Source organism: Oncorhynchus kisutch, unplaced genomic scaffold, assembly GCF_002021735.2.
Source record: "Oncorhynchus kisutch isolate 150728-3 unplaced genomic scaffold, Okis_V2 Okis07a-Okis12b_hom, whole genome shotgun sequence".
NCBI lineage: Eukaryota > Metazoa > Chordata > Actinopteri > Salmoniformes > Salmonidae > Oncorhynchus > Oncorhynchus kisutch.
This window is the reverse complement of record NW_022261984.1, coordinates 4,934,136-4,949,247: the sequence shown is the minus strand read 5'-3', so window position 1 is coordinate 4,949,247 and position 15,112 is coordinate 4,934,136. Positions and strand designations below refer to the sequence as shown.

At 40.3% G+C, this 15,112-nt stretch overlaps 1 protein-coding gene and 1 non-coding gene across 4 annotated transcripts; both read right to left on the bottom strand.

Annotated features, from left to right (window-relative positions):
- Window positions 1-2,555: 2,555 nt before the first annotated feature.
- On the bottom strand, window positions 2,556-2,638 carry trnal-cag (transfer RNA leucine (anticodon CAG)). The gene has a single exon. It is a non-coding gene; the product is annotated as a tRNA-Leu (tRNA).
- A 1,382-nt stretch (window positions 2,639-4,020) lies between these two features.
- LOC109877612 (sterile alpha motif domain-containing protein 9) lies at window positions 4,021-14,587 on the bottom strand. 3 transcript variants are annotated; one of them, XM_020469825.2, is made up of 5 exons: window positions 14,351-14,587; window positions 12,891-13,177; window positions 10,522-10,593; window positions 10,261-10,315; window positions 4,021-10,045 (listed from the first exon to the last, which is right to left on the bottom strand). In XM_020469825.2, the coding sequence occupies exons 2-5, from the start codon at window positions 13,148-13,150 to the stop codon at window positions 5,114-5,116; spliced, it is 5,319 nt and encodes a 1,772-aa protein (XP_020325414.2). In that variant the 5' UTR covers window positions 13,151-13,177; window positions 14,351-14,587; the 3' UTR covers window positions 4,021-5,113. The 3 variants fall into 3 exon arrangements, with proteins under 3 accessions (XP_020325414.2, XP_031670840.1, XP_031670841.1); XM_031814980.1 differs by lacking the exon at window positions 10,261-10,315; XM_031814981.1 differs by lacking the exons at window positions 10,261-10,315; window positions 10,522-10,593.
- Window positions 14,588-15,112: the final 525 nt, after the last annotated feature.

Sequence of the window (15,112 nt, the reverse complement as noted above, 5' to 3'; positions counted from 1 at the left end):
CCTTCGTGTAGACCAGGGGAAGGCAACCCTGTTCCTGGAGTCTCTTATGTCCAGCAGGATTTTGTTCCAAAGAGGCACCATACCAGCTAATTGATCAGTTCAGTGATTGCCTAAATGCAACACACCTGGTCTTCCATCAAAAACATGAAGTACCTGCCACATTCCTGTTAGCTAAATATGATGTGGCTGTGCATGACACTGATTGTGTGTGTGTGTGTGTGTGTGTGTGTGTGTGTGTGTGTGTGTGTGTGTGTGTGTGTGTGTGTGTGTGTGTGTGTGTGTGTGTGTGTGTGTGTGTGTGTGTGTGTGTGTGTGTGTGCGTGCGAGCAAGTAGAAAAAACATGTTGACTCACCCTACTTGTAGAGAAACGCCAAAGACATCCTCCTGTCTTTCATGTGGCCAAAACGGTCTATGACTCTCATACAGCACACAAACAGGTAGAGCAATGAGCCAGACGGTTCACCAGATGTATAAATCTGAAGTATCCATTTGGCATTTCCACTCACCAGAGGAAGCCCAGTGTCCGGCAGTGGGAGAAGATGGAGCGAGTTGGATTTTGGCCGGCATTCTGCTAATTTTGTCATCGATGAAACATTCGACCTCCATGCTGTTCTCTGTTCACAAAACTAAAATCTCTTACGAACAGAGTACACAAGGTTTTGTAGACTGCCCTTTGCCAAAGTCTCAAAAAACTGCATTGTTTAGAAGGAGGGCGAATTGAGTTGTTGCACATGCACACTTCACAGTAGGAGTTCTCTAATGGAAATATGTATATATTTGGCTAAAATGCTTGCTCGCTAGCCTAAATTCCTTTCATGGGCAACGATGCGCGAGGCCTGTTAGTTAACATTAGCCTACTACATCTAGCTACATATTTAACTTCCATCCCCTCAGGCCAGGGGGACAATGTATGAATTTATGGTTGGATCCGAATCTCTGTTATAATCATTGTCCAGTATGGAGAATTAAGTAAAATCACAACTCCAAATCCCTATTTAAATCCATTGTTAATTTAAGAAAGGGACAATTTTAGCTAGCTAGCCACTGGAGGACAACGTTAAAAAGAGATAAAGCCAAATCCAAACTGGCTTCCTTTTTTTGTGTGCTCGAGCCATTCACAGTTGAGCTCACTCAGTTTAGCTCAACGCTGATTGGTTATCATTTTTTATTTATTTTTTTAATCAGGGGAGGCCAAATGCTTGCTGGCTTCCCTTGCATCCAATGCTACGGGCGGCAACAATGTCATACTCTTTTTGTCAAGACAGCATCCGATAATCGGGCTACACATACAGAGCAAGATGGCCTTTGTTTCGCTCGCTCTGATGCTTTCTCTGGTGAGATACATTCAGCCTCTTGCAAATTGAAGGAAAAGTTTGAAAAACAGAGAGACAAGGATAAATAATTGTATGTTTATTGCGGGGGAAGCCTGGCTTCCCTTTGCATCCATGAATAAACACTGATCGTAGAATCTAAACTCTGGGCTAAGTTACCGTGACTTTTTATTTCATTTATCAATTGAATTAGCTATGTATGTGTGTACATGCAACGTGAAAACTGTATGAATGGCTTCAAAACATCATAATAGCCTAGATCATTTTAAAGGGACATTATGCAGAAATGTCTCTGCCATTTCCTGGTTGCAAAAATTCTAATAGTTTGCCTAATATACGTTTGTGATCAAACAAGCAAGTATAGCGTAGAGAGTCATTGTACCATCGAAACAGCTGTGAAATATGTTTTCAATAACCAAAAATATTGTATTTTCAGTTGTTTGAAGCTGGTGAACAAAATCAAAAGTAAAAGATGCAGAAATGAAAGTTAAGAATGGGAAGAATAGAAATTGTGCACATAGCATAGATCTAAGCTTCTTAGAATTGATTTCAATGATAATGACAGATCTATAACTCAAATTTCTGTCTGAATTTTGTAGGGTCACCCAAAAAAGTGACCCTTTGCAGCTTTAAATGTTTCAGGACAAAATGACATGTTTTTAAGTATTTTTTTGTTGTACTGGGGATAGTAACATTAGTAATATAATAAATATATATAGATTTTTTATATGTATGTTTACCTCACATAATATAATTGTAAAGTATGCATTTAGGTGTCTGTAATATAATACATGTGGCAAAAACAAATGTAGACATTAAGAAATGCATTTCTATAGCTTCCAAAATATTAATTACAAACAAGGGGAGTGCCAAAATGGAGGAATGTTTGGCTTCAACACAGCGCCCCCTATAAGTCATCTAGTCTATATATAATTTATTGGCACAACACCATGCTTAACTATTGTCTTTGCATTTATACATGTTGCAAAATCAGTGCAGAGGTTAGTTTACCAAATCATAGTGTGTATTGCAGTGACTCATTCACAGTCATAGACTGCTTTCAATGTAAGGAAACAAAAACCTTAAAGAAGTAAAATGGTTGATCTGTACCTTTCATTTTTGGGTCAAAGTGTTATAACACTGAACAACATTTTTTGACATTCATTTCCTGTGGAATATAAATATGTTACAAAGGCATATTGCATCTACATTACAAAAATTAATGTCAGAAGTGGGATTCGAACCCACGCCTCCAGGGGAGACTGCGACCTGAACGCAGCGCCTTAGACCGCTCGGCCATCCTGACATACAGGACTTAACTCAAATTACCAGTAGATGAACCTGACAATTTACTGTAGATTGTTTAACCATAAATATTGTGGGGAATACTACAATTATAATACATTGGAAAAATGAAGAAGAACATTACCCGTGGTTTACGCAACCATTGCATAAAGCCATGCCAAACGTTTGCTATTCATTATGTTTTATAAAGAAATGCCTTCATAATAGCGAACCTTGCGTTGGTTTGCGTTCATTTAGATATCCGGTAAATAGCCTACTTTCTTAGCTCCCTTTAGAATAATTGTTTATTACTATATCTTGCTTGCTGTCGTGCGGCTATAAAGGAGTAGCAGTAGCTAGCTAAGTCTGTTGGGCTATAGTTTTGGAAACTTTTGGGAACCCTTTACTTTACATTGGTTTTGGAAGTTAATTACGTTGTAATGTGAGAAAATGGCAGACAGACAGATACAGTAAGTACACAAGCATACGGACACTACATGTTGTCTACAACAACCGTTATTGTATTGGACAGCTTGACTGAGAGAAAGTCTACATTCTCACAATCAGCACCTCACACACTTCTTTGGGGGACCCTATTGTATAAAAAAAAATCACAAGAATACCTAGTTAACACGTAATCGGCCCCACACTGACAGTGTGTGATTTGTGTTGGTCCAGTAGAGGGTGGTGTCAGACCAGTTATTCTGACAAACTGTATTTCAGTGACTAAAACAGCAAAATCCTTTTTTTTTGTAGCAAATTAATAAAATCATGATAGATAGTCTCTATCTGCCTGCTGTGTTTCTATTTGAAAAATAACATTCCTACTGATCAGGACCAGTATATTCCAGGGATGGCCATTTTGTATAGTTTTCCAGCTGAACATTGGCAGATGGTAAGATATAGAAAAGCCAGTGGCACATGAAACATGTTCTGGTAAATCAAACAGTGCTTTAATGTAGGTTATGAATATTCATTTGGCACACTACCAGGTTCAAAATTGTATATTGGCCGAGGTATATTGGTCATATACCACACCCCCTCGTGCCTTATTGCTTAATTCTATATTTTTCTACTGTATCTAAGTCCATGCCGCTCTGACATTGGTCGTCCATATCTGCATATATTCTTAATTCCATTCCTTACTTAAGATTTGTGTGTTTTGGGTATATGTTGTTAGATGTTATTGCACTGTCGGAGCTAGAAGCACAAGCATTTCGCTACACCCGCAATAACATCTGCTAAACATGTGTATGTGACCAATACGATTTGATTTGAAAAGTGTCACATATTAAAATATTTTCAGTAGGGTGCAAGACATGCAGGTAACATTTTTTTATAGAATCATAATTGTTTTACAGAACATTCAGGGGAAAAAAATATCCTCAAATATATACAGGTATATACTGTATATATATATATAGTATGCAATTCTCTTTATTCCATTAACAAACATTGACAATAGGTTTTCTCCTAATTTATTTTCTCTTGTAAATAATGTAGCATATAATTTCAAATAACCACACAATTGAATGTATTTAGACAAACATCTGAAGAAGATACATAACTTGCAGAAAGTCAATATGCCTTGTAACATAATAATCATTCCGTAGTTTCAATAAACACAATGCAAAACCATAAAACATGTTTAAAGCATTGAATAGATGCAAATGGTTTATAGGTCTACAATCCTTGTTCATTGGTCTGCTACTGTATAGTACTGTATGTTACAATTACAGGGACTTAGAGACAGAATTACAGGGACTTAGAGACCAAATTACAGGGACTTAGAGACCTAATTACAGGGACTTAGAGACCAAATTACAGGGACTTAGAGACCAAATTACAGGGACTTAGAGACCAAATTACAGGGACTTAGAGACCAAATTACAGGGACTTAGAGAAAGAATTACAGGGACTTAGAGACCAAATTACAGGGACTTAGAGACCAAATTACAGGGACTTAGAGACCAAATTACAGGGACTTAGAGACCAAATTACAGGGACTTAGAGAAAGAATTACAGGGACTTAGAGACCAAATTACAGGGACTTAGAGACCAAATTACAGGGACTTAGAGACAAAATTACAAGGACTTAGAGACCAAATTAGAGGGACTTAGAGACCAAATTAGAGGGACTTAGAAACAAAATTACAGGGACTTAGAGACCAAATTAGAGGGACTTAAGAGACATTACAAACCATTCTGATGCAAGATTGATTGTCATTGTTTCACCTTTAAAAGCATGAATGATTCATTGCTGAATGTCACCCGACACCTGTTCTCTCTGCTTTGATTATATGCAGGTGGTTGAGGTTGGGTTTCCTCACACAGTGACAAGAGCACACTGGTATCTTACCTAATGTGATTCTGTGCTGGTTCACAGACATTCACCCCAGTCAAACCCTATAGGCCTATATAACTTCAATGGAAGCCTTTCCTTTCCCTAAGTGCAAACGCTTGCATCCCTTCCTCAGTCTGCCTGATGGTAAGCTGTTTACCGGTCATTTTCATACTTTATGTCATAAGCGACGGGTCCCTCCATGGTGAATCCAAGGTAAAAGGAGACCTCCTCCGTACTGCATCCACTCCGGACTCCACCAAGGTATACTGGACGCACTGAGATTTTCAGATTGCCCCCGTAGTAAACATAAATGTCACCGTTTTCCGTTTTCCCTTTGACCCGTTGTAACAGGTTTTGTATCTCAGGATCCCTCCATATTGCTCCACTTTGCCACAGTTGATGCGGGTTTGGGGGTCTATCTTTGGATGAGGCCTTCTTGTGTGATGTTTTGGGTCCCTCTTTGTACAGCAACTGATCAAGCCTGCCTTTGTGAATTATTCTCCTCAGTCCTCTTGATTTCCCGAGGTAGAAATGTGCGATGCAACTCTTCGCCAGAAATATGTGGGAGAAGCGACGATGGAAAGATTTCTTCGATGAAGTGACATACGTGCCAATGTTTTTGAACGTTGTGGTGCTCTCAAGCAGGTTGTCCTTTCTTGGCCACATCAGCAACATTGAGAGGTAGTACAGCTCTGTGCAGTTTGAATGGGTTCCCTCTTCTTGCAGTGCCTCGTTGAGAAGGGAGACCAGCTCCTCGTACCTCTTCAGCAATGTTGAGCTTTGCTTAATGCAGTGAAGAACAATGTTTGCAAGGATGAAATTGATCCGGTCAGCCATGAGTTTCCGTGTAGAATTTTGAACAATGAACTGCCATTTCTTCAGAATTAATTCAATTTGATTCCCATTCTTCTCATTCAGATACTGGAGAAGACCAGCAAATGAATCTGCTCGCTTTTGCTCCAAATAGTTCCGCTGCTCCTCTATCTCCTGCCGGAGACTCAGTTTTGGTTTACTGGCCCTTTCAGAGGCTCTCTCTTCTCCCGAGGAACAGAAGATGTGAATGTACTTCTTGAAGAGCTCTGATACTTTCCGTTTGTTTCTGTCCTCTGCTGTCTCCTTCTCAATTGACCTTGGCTTCAGATATGTGAAGTAGTTCTCAAAAAAACTGAACATCTCCTTCAGCCGTGGCTTCAAAGAGACCAGGAATTTCTCGTGGTCTGACAGAACAGCAATGAATTGATCATTTGTACTGTTTGTTGTTTCATGAAAATCACTCACTGGCAAGTGGTTTTTGAGGAACTGCAGCATTTTGTCTCGCTGGAGTGCGTCACTTTTGTTGAAGAAAGGAATATCTTTGATGATATCAAAAACAATCATTGAAACTTCCATTTCACCGACATACCCAGATGTGTTGTAGGTTCGTTGCCTCTTTCTGTTGGGCAGATCAAGGGAATCCATTGTCTCATCCTTCTTTGCGAGTTCCTGTGAATCTCTGAATGCTTTGGTGGCCTGAAATGCTAATTTTAGGCATTTGTCTAACCCTTCTGGAGTGAGCTCCTCAGCACGTTCAATTTCATATTTCAGGTGGCTTTTGTACACCTGTCCCAATGTGTCTGCAATGTAAGAATTGTACATTTTCTGCTGTGCATCCTTGGCCCATTGCAGAGCAGATATATAATCCTTCTCTTTCAGATAGAAATGCCTTGCCAAAGCTTGTGGCAGAGTTGCGTTTTTGTCAAATCTCATTGTTGCTCTTACAAGAACTTCTTTGATTTGGCTGGTTCCCTCATCCGTCTGTATGTCTTCAATCAAAGGAGAGAAGAGTGTATCTTTGTCATGTCCAAGTTCCTTTCGTTGCCGCGTGATCAGCATACTTTGGATGTTTTGAACCAGGATGTCCTTACCCATGCCAGATTTGTACAGCAAGTCACAGTGTAACAGACTGGTTGTTATTTCCCCCAGTTGAAGCTTGTGCTTTCCGATGAGGACTTTGAGGCAATTACTTGCAATCATTTGGTGTAGAAACCGAACTGCCTGATAAGTGCCGTGCTCTTCAATGTTGAAGCGCATCAGTAGCGTGGAGTATGGGTTCATTTTGTCCTCAAGTGTCTCTTTTCCCCACAGAGCATTCCTAATCCCCACAAAATCCTCACATAGGGACAGGGCCATGTAGGAGCCGTTCACATATGTATTTAGCAAAGCTAAGAGTGAAAATAGCTGTCCTTCTTTTCTGGAGGTGTCAAGGTCTTTCAGGGTGTTGCACACCAGATTCTTGATGTACTTCTCACTGAAATTGTTTGTCATGATCATGAAGGCGTAGAACGTTTCAGGTTTTTGATGGTGACCTTTGAGCTCTTTCAGTTTCACCTCAAAGAAGCTCTGCTCTTTGGTGGAGAGCTTGTTGATCATGAACACATTGTCAAGTCGGCTGTTTCTGGAGCTCTCTGCTGGAATCTGGGATCTCTCACAGTTCAGTATGATGACCATCAGAGTGTCAGGTTTCTTCTTCTCGTTGGCTGCACTTAGTATGCATCTCTGTAGGTCTTCAACGTCCTCCCAGTTGTCCACCAAGAGTAGAACAGGAGAATAACTCAACTGCTTCTCTTTGCCACAGGTCAGCAGGTGTGTGACTTGGACTGCGATCTCACTGTTCTGTGCTGTGGTGTTTTTCAGAACAGCACATCTGAATTTACATCTCAAGTTCCACAAAACGTGCATGGCCAGTGTTGTTCCACCACATCCTGGATGATGGAAGAGGTTTATTATTATGCATGGTGATGTGTACCCCTCTGTAGGTGTGATCAGGTTGTGAAGATCCTCATACTTGTCACGTTTGATGAATGGCAGACAACCTGGCCTCTCGGACAAGTAGAAGTTCCACCAAGTCACTTGTCCGCCTCTGTAAAAGTCCTCCTCCGTGTTGGTCTTGAATTCCTCAAAAGTGTCTTTGGTTTCAATTTCAGTGTTCTCACATTCATTTTCACTCAGTATATCAAGTACGGTCATCAGCTCTTCGTCTTTTTGTGTCAGGAGGACTGAACTGGAGCCAGAAGATGGCAGATATCTCCTAGAGGACCGTGTCTGGGGTTCTTTGATTTTCCTGATGGTGCAGTCGATTTCAGTCAGGCTCAATTCGTAGATACATTTACTAGTAATATCCACTTTGCAGCGAGTGTTTATCATGTCTCTCCATTGACTGAATACATTTGAATCTTTGCATATGCAGAGCATATTATCCTCACCCTCAAGAGTGCGATAGATCGCACAAAAGGCCTCAAGTATAGGGCATGAGATGTCAGTGACTCCTGAGTGAAGCATGAACACCACAAGTAGTCTGTCTTTCGACAAGACGTCTGGATTGCAGAGAAATGAAACCATATCGCTGATTTCTCCAGCACGTTTCTTCAGCCATTCACTGGTACTGAAAGGTCTGTCTGCTTCACTGACCTCATTTGCTCGACCATTACAAAAGACCCAGCTTGTCTGCTTAAACAAGTTCAGCTTTCCGATAACAGTGGAGACATTGTCATTAGTATTGTACATTCGAGGGTAATGAAGATTCGCTATGCGATCTGTTCTGTAGAAACTGCATGTCCCGTTCATGTCAGATTCTGGGTCAAACTCCAGCACTGCAAACAACTTCATCTCCTTCAAAAACCCCAAATGTTCATGAAGACTGGGGTGGCACTTGTTTGTGACAACTATAACTTGCAATGAGCTTTCAAGTGTGTCTCTCCCATGAGTAATCAATTGTTTTAGCCTCTGACCTTGGTGGTTTTGGTTTTGGGTTATCTGCTGACAGTTGCTCTCCTCTTTTGACTTACGTGCTGATGACCAACATTTGACTTCCTCTGTCAAACCTCTCATCTTCTCCTGTAGACTTCTGGGATTATTGTTTGCAAGAATGTTGATGCTCTTTGGACCTTGTCGAATAAATAGACATTCAGTTTTGTATTCTTCTCCATTTTGTTCAGATATTATTGAGGTATAGAAAAGCTTCTCTTGAGTCTGTGAATAACTTGGGACAACATCAACTTCTATCACCCACTTGTCTGAAGTCGCGCCATCTAGACGTTGAACCTGAAAGAATTTTGGAGGTCTGATGCATGCTCTTGCGATATTTGTTTCTTCTCCAAAGTGTTCCTTGAGATGCATGTCAAACCTGTCTGTATACATATTGAATGATGGCAGGTTTTGCCCAATCACCTGTCCATGCATGTGTCCGTGCCCGCCTGTCACCCCAAAATGAATGGTCCCATTGGTGCGAGAGTTCATGCAGGCTGCGGAAAAACGAAACACTTCATTGCTGAACTTTTCCAGAATATCTATCTCACTGGCTTCCTCTGTGCTTGGCAGGAGCTTGTACTCATGTACCGGGTCAATGAGATTGCTTGGACCGGATTCAGGGGGGAAGGTATCATTTTGTATGTATGTGAACGATAGGTCGTTTTGGTCAAAGGGACGTGGGGGACATATTCTCTTCTCCAGATTTGGAGCAGTTTCTCTTAAGTGGTCAAATGATGAGATGGACGTCTCACTTTGTCTCGTATTGTCCTCCATATTTCCATAAGCTGGAATGGATTCCGACTCTACCATTGGCTGAAGAATGGGGGATGCAACATCTGAACCGGAATGTCTCAGTTCTTCCACTGATGTCCATGATGAGCTTAGACTTGGCGCCACCGACTCCAATTTCACACTGTCAGAATCCAGAGTTTCCTCATGTGACCCCATCCTAGCTTCTGGTATGGCTTTAAATCTAAATCTCTCCTGTCTTCTGAAGGGATCACTCTCAGGGGATCTCATGCTTCTCCCTACACTCTCCAAGTCGTTTCTCAGTATCTCTACATTTTTTATGATTTGAATCGCAGGCCCAAACTTAACCCCGAAATCAGTCAAGTCCTGTTTCTCAATGCAAACCAGGCTAGCTCCGCACACGTCCTGTTCATAAAGTTCTGTTGCGACCTCAGGGAGTTTGAGGCTACTAATTAGCCACTCTTTCACATGCTCCTTCGTCCAGTCTTCGATTCTCTGTGGGAATTCTCTGAGGTTGCTGACTCTGTTCATGCCATGATGTTCAGTATGCTGAAAACCCAAGAAATAAAAACGATCATCACCATAGGCAGTTGTATTTCTTTTTAAACCAATTAACAGTTACTGTACCTGCACATATAGTTGATATTTTTTATTTGCCAAATCACCAATGCCTATTGCTTATTATTATTGAAACTAAGAACAATACACTGAATATACATTTACTATGCATACATAGAGTTTCAGCGTAAAACTTACAAACATACCATTGTTGCATGCACTCCACCAATGGACAGTTGTGTTGTGTCTGATGTCATCATCCTACGATTGGTGCAAATACATTCATTTGAAATTAAACAAATTGATGTTTTGGATCACCTCAAATGTGTTTTTTTATACATACATGCAAGGTATTGTGCATTTTAATTTTGTTGATTTTTTTTTTATAGTAATGAATTCCTACATGACACACTTTAGATACTTTAAATTATTTAAAAAATCATCTATTAATTAAAATCATAAATGACCTTGAAGATGGACCCATTGACTGGTCACTCTTCATTGACAGATAGCTGGGCGTAGGTGAGTCTGCTCCCTCCCTGCAAACAAAATAATTGAGGTGTGTTTTTAATCAATCCTATGCTTATGTACAGTCACTTTTACCGATCTGCAAGATGTCTATTAGAAATCACATATTCAAAGTGTCTCCGAGTAGATCTATTATGATCTAATAGATAATAGGCAGAATCTACCACCCACCCAAACCAATTTGGTGAGGGTGCTGGAGTCAAAATGCTAAACTGGAGAAACAGGAAAAAGTCGCTGCACTTTTCCAGACAGATGAAAATCTATTTATTTAATTGTGGCTGAGCTTTCAACCGTCATCAAACCATATGCAAAATAATATTCAAAACTGATGCTAATCAAAACTGATGCTAATCAGTACTGATGCTAATCAAAACTGATGCTAATCAGTACTGATGCTAATCAAAACTGATGCTAATCAAAACTGATGCTAATCATAACGGATGCTAATCAGTACTGATGCTAATCAAAACTGATGCTAATCAGTACTGATGCTAATCAAAACTGATGCTAATCAAAACTGAAGCTAATCAGTACTGATGCTAATCAAAACTGATGCTAATCAAAACTGAAGCTAATCATAACTGATGCTAATCATAACTGATGCTAATCATAACTGATGCTAATCAAAACTGAAGCTAATCATAACTGATGCTAATCATAACTGATGCTAATCAAAACTGAAGCTAATCATAACTGATGCTAATCAAAACTGATGCTAATCATAACTGATGCTAATCAAAACTGAAGCTAATCATAACTGATGCTAATCATAACTGATGCTAATCAAAACTGAAGCCAATCAGTACTGATGCTAACCAAAACTGATGCTAATCAATACTCCTAGAGTATACTCTGAGACTGTGAAAATGGGCCCAGACCTTTTGTCTTTTGTCGATTGTTGGACGTATTGACACATTGCAACGTCCTCATTATGAAAATCATAAATGACCTGTGATTGGGAATAAACTCTCTCTTGTAGTTTATCGGTGGATCCATTGAGCGGTCACTCCTCATTGACACACAGCTGGATGTAGGTGACTCTGCACCCTCCCTGTGAAATATACAGTCAGTCCCCTAACCCTATAACATAGCTTGTAAAGACAGTTGGAAATCGGGACCCATATTCATCCGTATGCAGTGTTCACACTGCACGAGTCTCCTTATCCCTGGGTTTATTGAGATTTTAGCCTAGGGCTATGCAAGTCTTCACACTTACACATTCTAGCACCAACCTTAGCCCAGGGCTAGCTGGCCTTGCTCCGGAGCAGGGTTAGGTCCAACTTTGTAGGACTAGACCCAGAAACCCGGTGCCAAAATAGCCCGTGTGAAACGGGGGTCAAGAAAAACGCATAGAATATTTCACTGTCCAATCACAATATCTGCATTTTCACTTCATTTTCATATGCTTGTGATGAGTTCTGCTATTTTAATAAGTACATTTATACTATTTCATCCTTCCATCTGAGGACAAAAACCCGACAAAAAAAGATTGGATTTATTATGGATAAATGAATAAACAATATCACCATTTTAAATAGAACTGTAACTAAGTAAACTTATACTCTGTTTTATTATATCTGATTAACAATATGAGTTCATAAGAAGGGATTGTGTGACACGGACAGGGAGTAATTAAAGTTAATGAACACCATTCCAACTAGGCAGAAACGAATGGGTTGTGGACTGTGTAAACACATAAGGTCGTTAGCCTATGGTTGACCCTACAGAAACTTAGCTCTGGGGTTTTTAGATAAGGCAGTGAGTGCATTCCTAGGTTTTCTGTTAATTAAAACTGTCAGTTCAGTGGTGATCGATAATGTTGAGGGGTCAAAAGTTATCTGGGAGTGTGTTAGTAAGTTAGAATGAACTTTTCACCTCACTTTGTCCCGGTCAAGAGGAGGGGATTCTGTTAAAGCAATGAAATGACGTCATGATCTGTATATAAACTGCTGCACGTGCTTAAGTGGGAGCGCGCTCCGTGAATAAATTCTATTACCTATTATTGAAAGACTGGTCTGCGTCTATTTTATGCAAACAAGAAATCTTAGAAATTCTCATAAAATAGATTAAGGGCTTTCAATTGATGAAAGCACATTGGCATAATTAAATAATTAAGTTAGCCCAGGGTCAGTCTTAGCCCAGGGCTAAGAACATTTCAGTGTGAAAAGGCCTAAAGTGTCTCACAGTAGTAGTGTTGATTGAGGATCAGTTCCCCTCTGTCCATATAATATTATTCACTGTGATCTAAAAGGCAAAGCTGATCCTATAGCAACACTCCTACTCTGAGACTGTGAATACAGGCCCAAACCTTTTGTCTCTTGTGCCATGTCCTCGGTGGAAGTTGATTGGCTGACCCATTGAGTGATCACTCTTCATTGACAGACAGCTAGGTGACTCTGCTCTCTCATCCTGGGCCACCAAGCCCTGTTTACCAGGGCAGAGAAGACTTGACCCTGCAACGTCCTCATTATACTCCTGTGGGGCGGTGGGACTACTATGCAGCCATTGGCGGACATGTTCACTCTTCCCACTCTCTGCACCCTCAGGCGGTACAGTGGTGTCACTCATCCTGTCTCCACACCAGCATTCAGGTTCCTGACAAAGAAAACGAAGCGAGAGGGGTGAGAGGAAAGATCCGAAAAACCGCTCTTTAGCAGTAACTTCTTTATTGAGGATAAGTGTATTTACTGTGGCTGTGATATGGTTGTCTCACCTTGCTGTCTTAATAAGATGAATGCACTAACTAACTGTAAGTCGCTCTGGATAAGAGCATCTGATAAATGACTCAAATGTCAAATGCTCTTTAACCGTGTATCAAAATCTCCCGCTAACTTCATTCCCTTTCTGAAACTCTCAGCATTGAAACAAGCGGAAGCAATGTACCGGACTTCTTGTCCAAATCATAGAGAACCAGGTCTAGTAAACACACATTCCTATATGACCACAACAGACTAATACCTCTCCTCTGTATAGAAACCACTTGGGATACTCTCGTAGAAAATGTATTGTTTCCCAAACGTGGTAGTTATGTTGTTTGTCGAAAAGGCGTATCATATTGTGTCACCTTCAATAGGCAGACTGTGCATTCCCATGCAGTAGAAAGATAGAGTTTCTACAATAGCCAAAGAGGATAACGGTCATCTGGTTACTCTCTCCTATGGTCCAGGGATACAAGATCAGACACCTCCTCTCGATGACTCAGCAGTGGTTGCACATGCAGTACATTTCATTTGAGAGTCATACTTACCCGGAACTTCAGCTTCTCATATGAACTTGTGATTTGAATAGTGTCATGGTTATTTGACAATGGCTTACTTCCCAAACAATACCATGAAAAGCAAACAAACCTATTCATTGCCTATCTCCTCATCGAACATGGAGTAGACTGAATGAAAACTTGTGTTTCTGCATTCCAGAGGCACATAATATACCAGGGAGTGTACTGTAACTGTGTACTGTAGACTTGCTACGTCAAATAAGATTTTCCCTCAGGAGCCATTTGATTTCAGGAAATCAGTTGATTTCAGGACGCTATTGAGTAAACTTGGACCTTCGTCACCCACGGAGTATGTCTGATTTATACATTCAGAATCTCAGTTATTGCATGAGAAATAATCAGTACGATTATTATTATAATTATAACGAGCTCAACGTAATTAGGCTGCATTCATTTGTAATAAATTGACTAATTACAGCAGTATTTTTAGTTTAGAAAACATTTGTGTAGACAATAACAGAATATATCCAAGACTTTAAACAGAACCTTACCACTCAGAGTCCTAACTTCACTCATATCTGCACAGTTTGAAAGGTTTGCTCTTAGATCCTGTGCAGCCACAGAAATATCAGTAACCGTTTCCTCGCTGTATTCTTCACAATGAACCACTAAACTCGTCCCGTATTCTGGGCCGCACCTAGGAGGTGCCGAATTTAACCCCAGAAGCTACTAATACAGGAGAAACATGGTCTATTTAGTAGCTCACAGCTCCTGATCCTTAGCCTGCGTCTGAAGAGGAGGCTGATATCCGATCATACTTTAGACCTACCCATGATCTCCAGATAAGGAAACCAAAGGGCAGAGTCAGGGTTTGTGGGAGGTAGCTTTGGATATATATTTCAGATACTTGTATCTTGGACTAAAATATGTTAGGAAGTAGAAAGCAAAAACTATTGACTCCGGTAAGATAAAATAAGAAAGAAAAAAAAAAGAGCTTCTTCTATGAAGTGTGGTTTGTGTTTTCTACCCGTCTTCAACTCTCAGCTCAACTGTCTTGTTTTTTTATGAAGGCAAAGAGTCTGGGAATTGAGCCAGTGGACCAGTTCTGTGCTGGCTCGATTCCAGTGTTTCTGCCCTCTCCGACACCATCTCCATTACATTATCTTGGTGGCTGTCGTCTACACTTGAACACCACCACTAGTCTTCAACAACCACAATGTATATATATATATATAATATACCTTATCATGAGTCAAAGAAAATGATATGGATCCTGTAGGACACAATGAATTGCAGAACACTGGAAAACAATA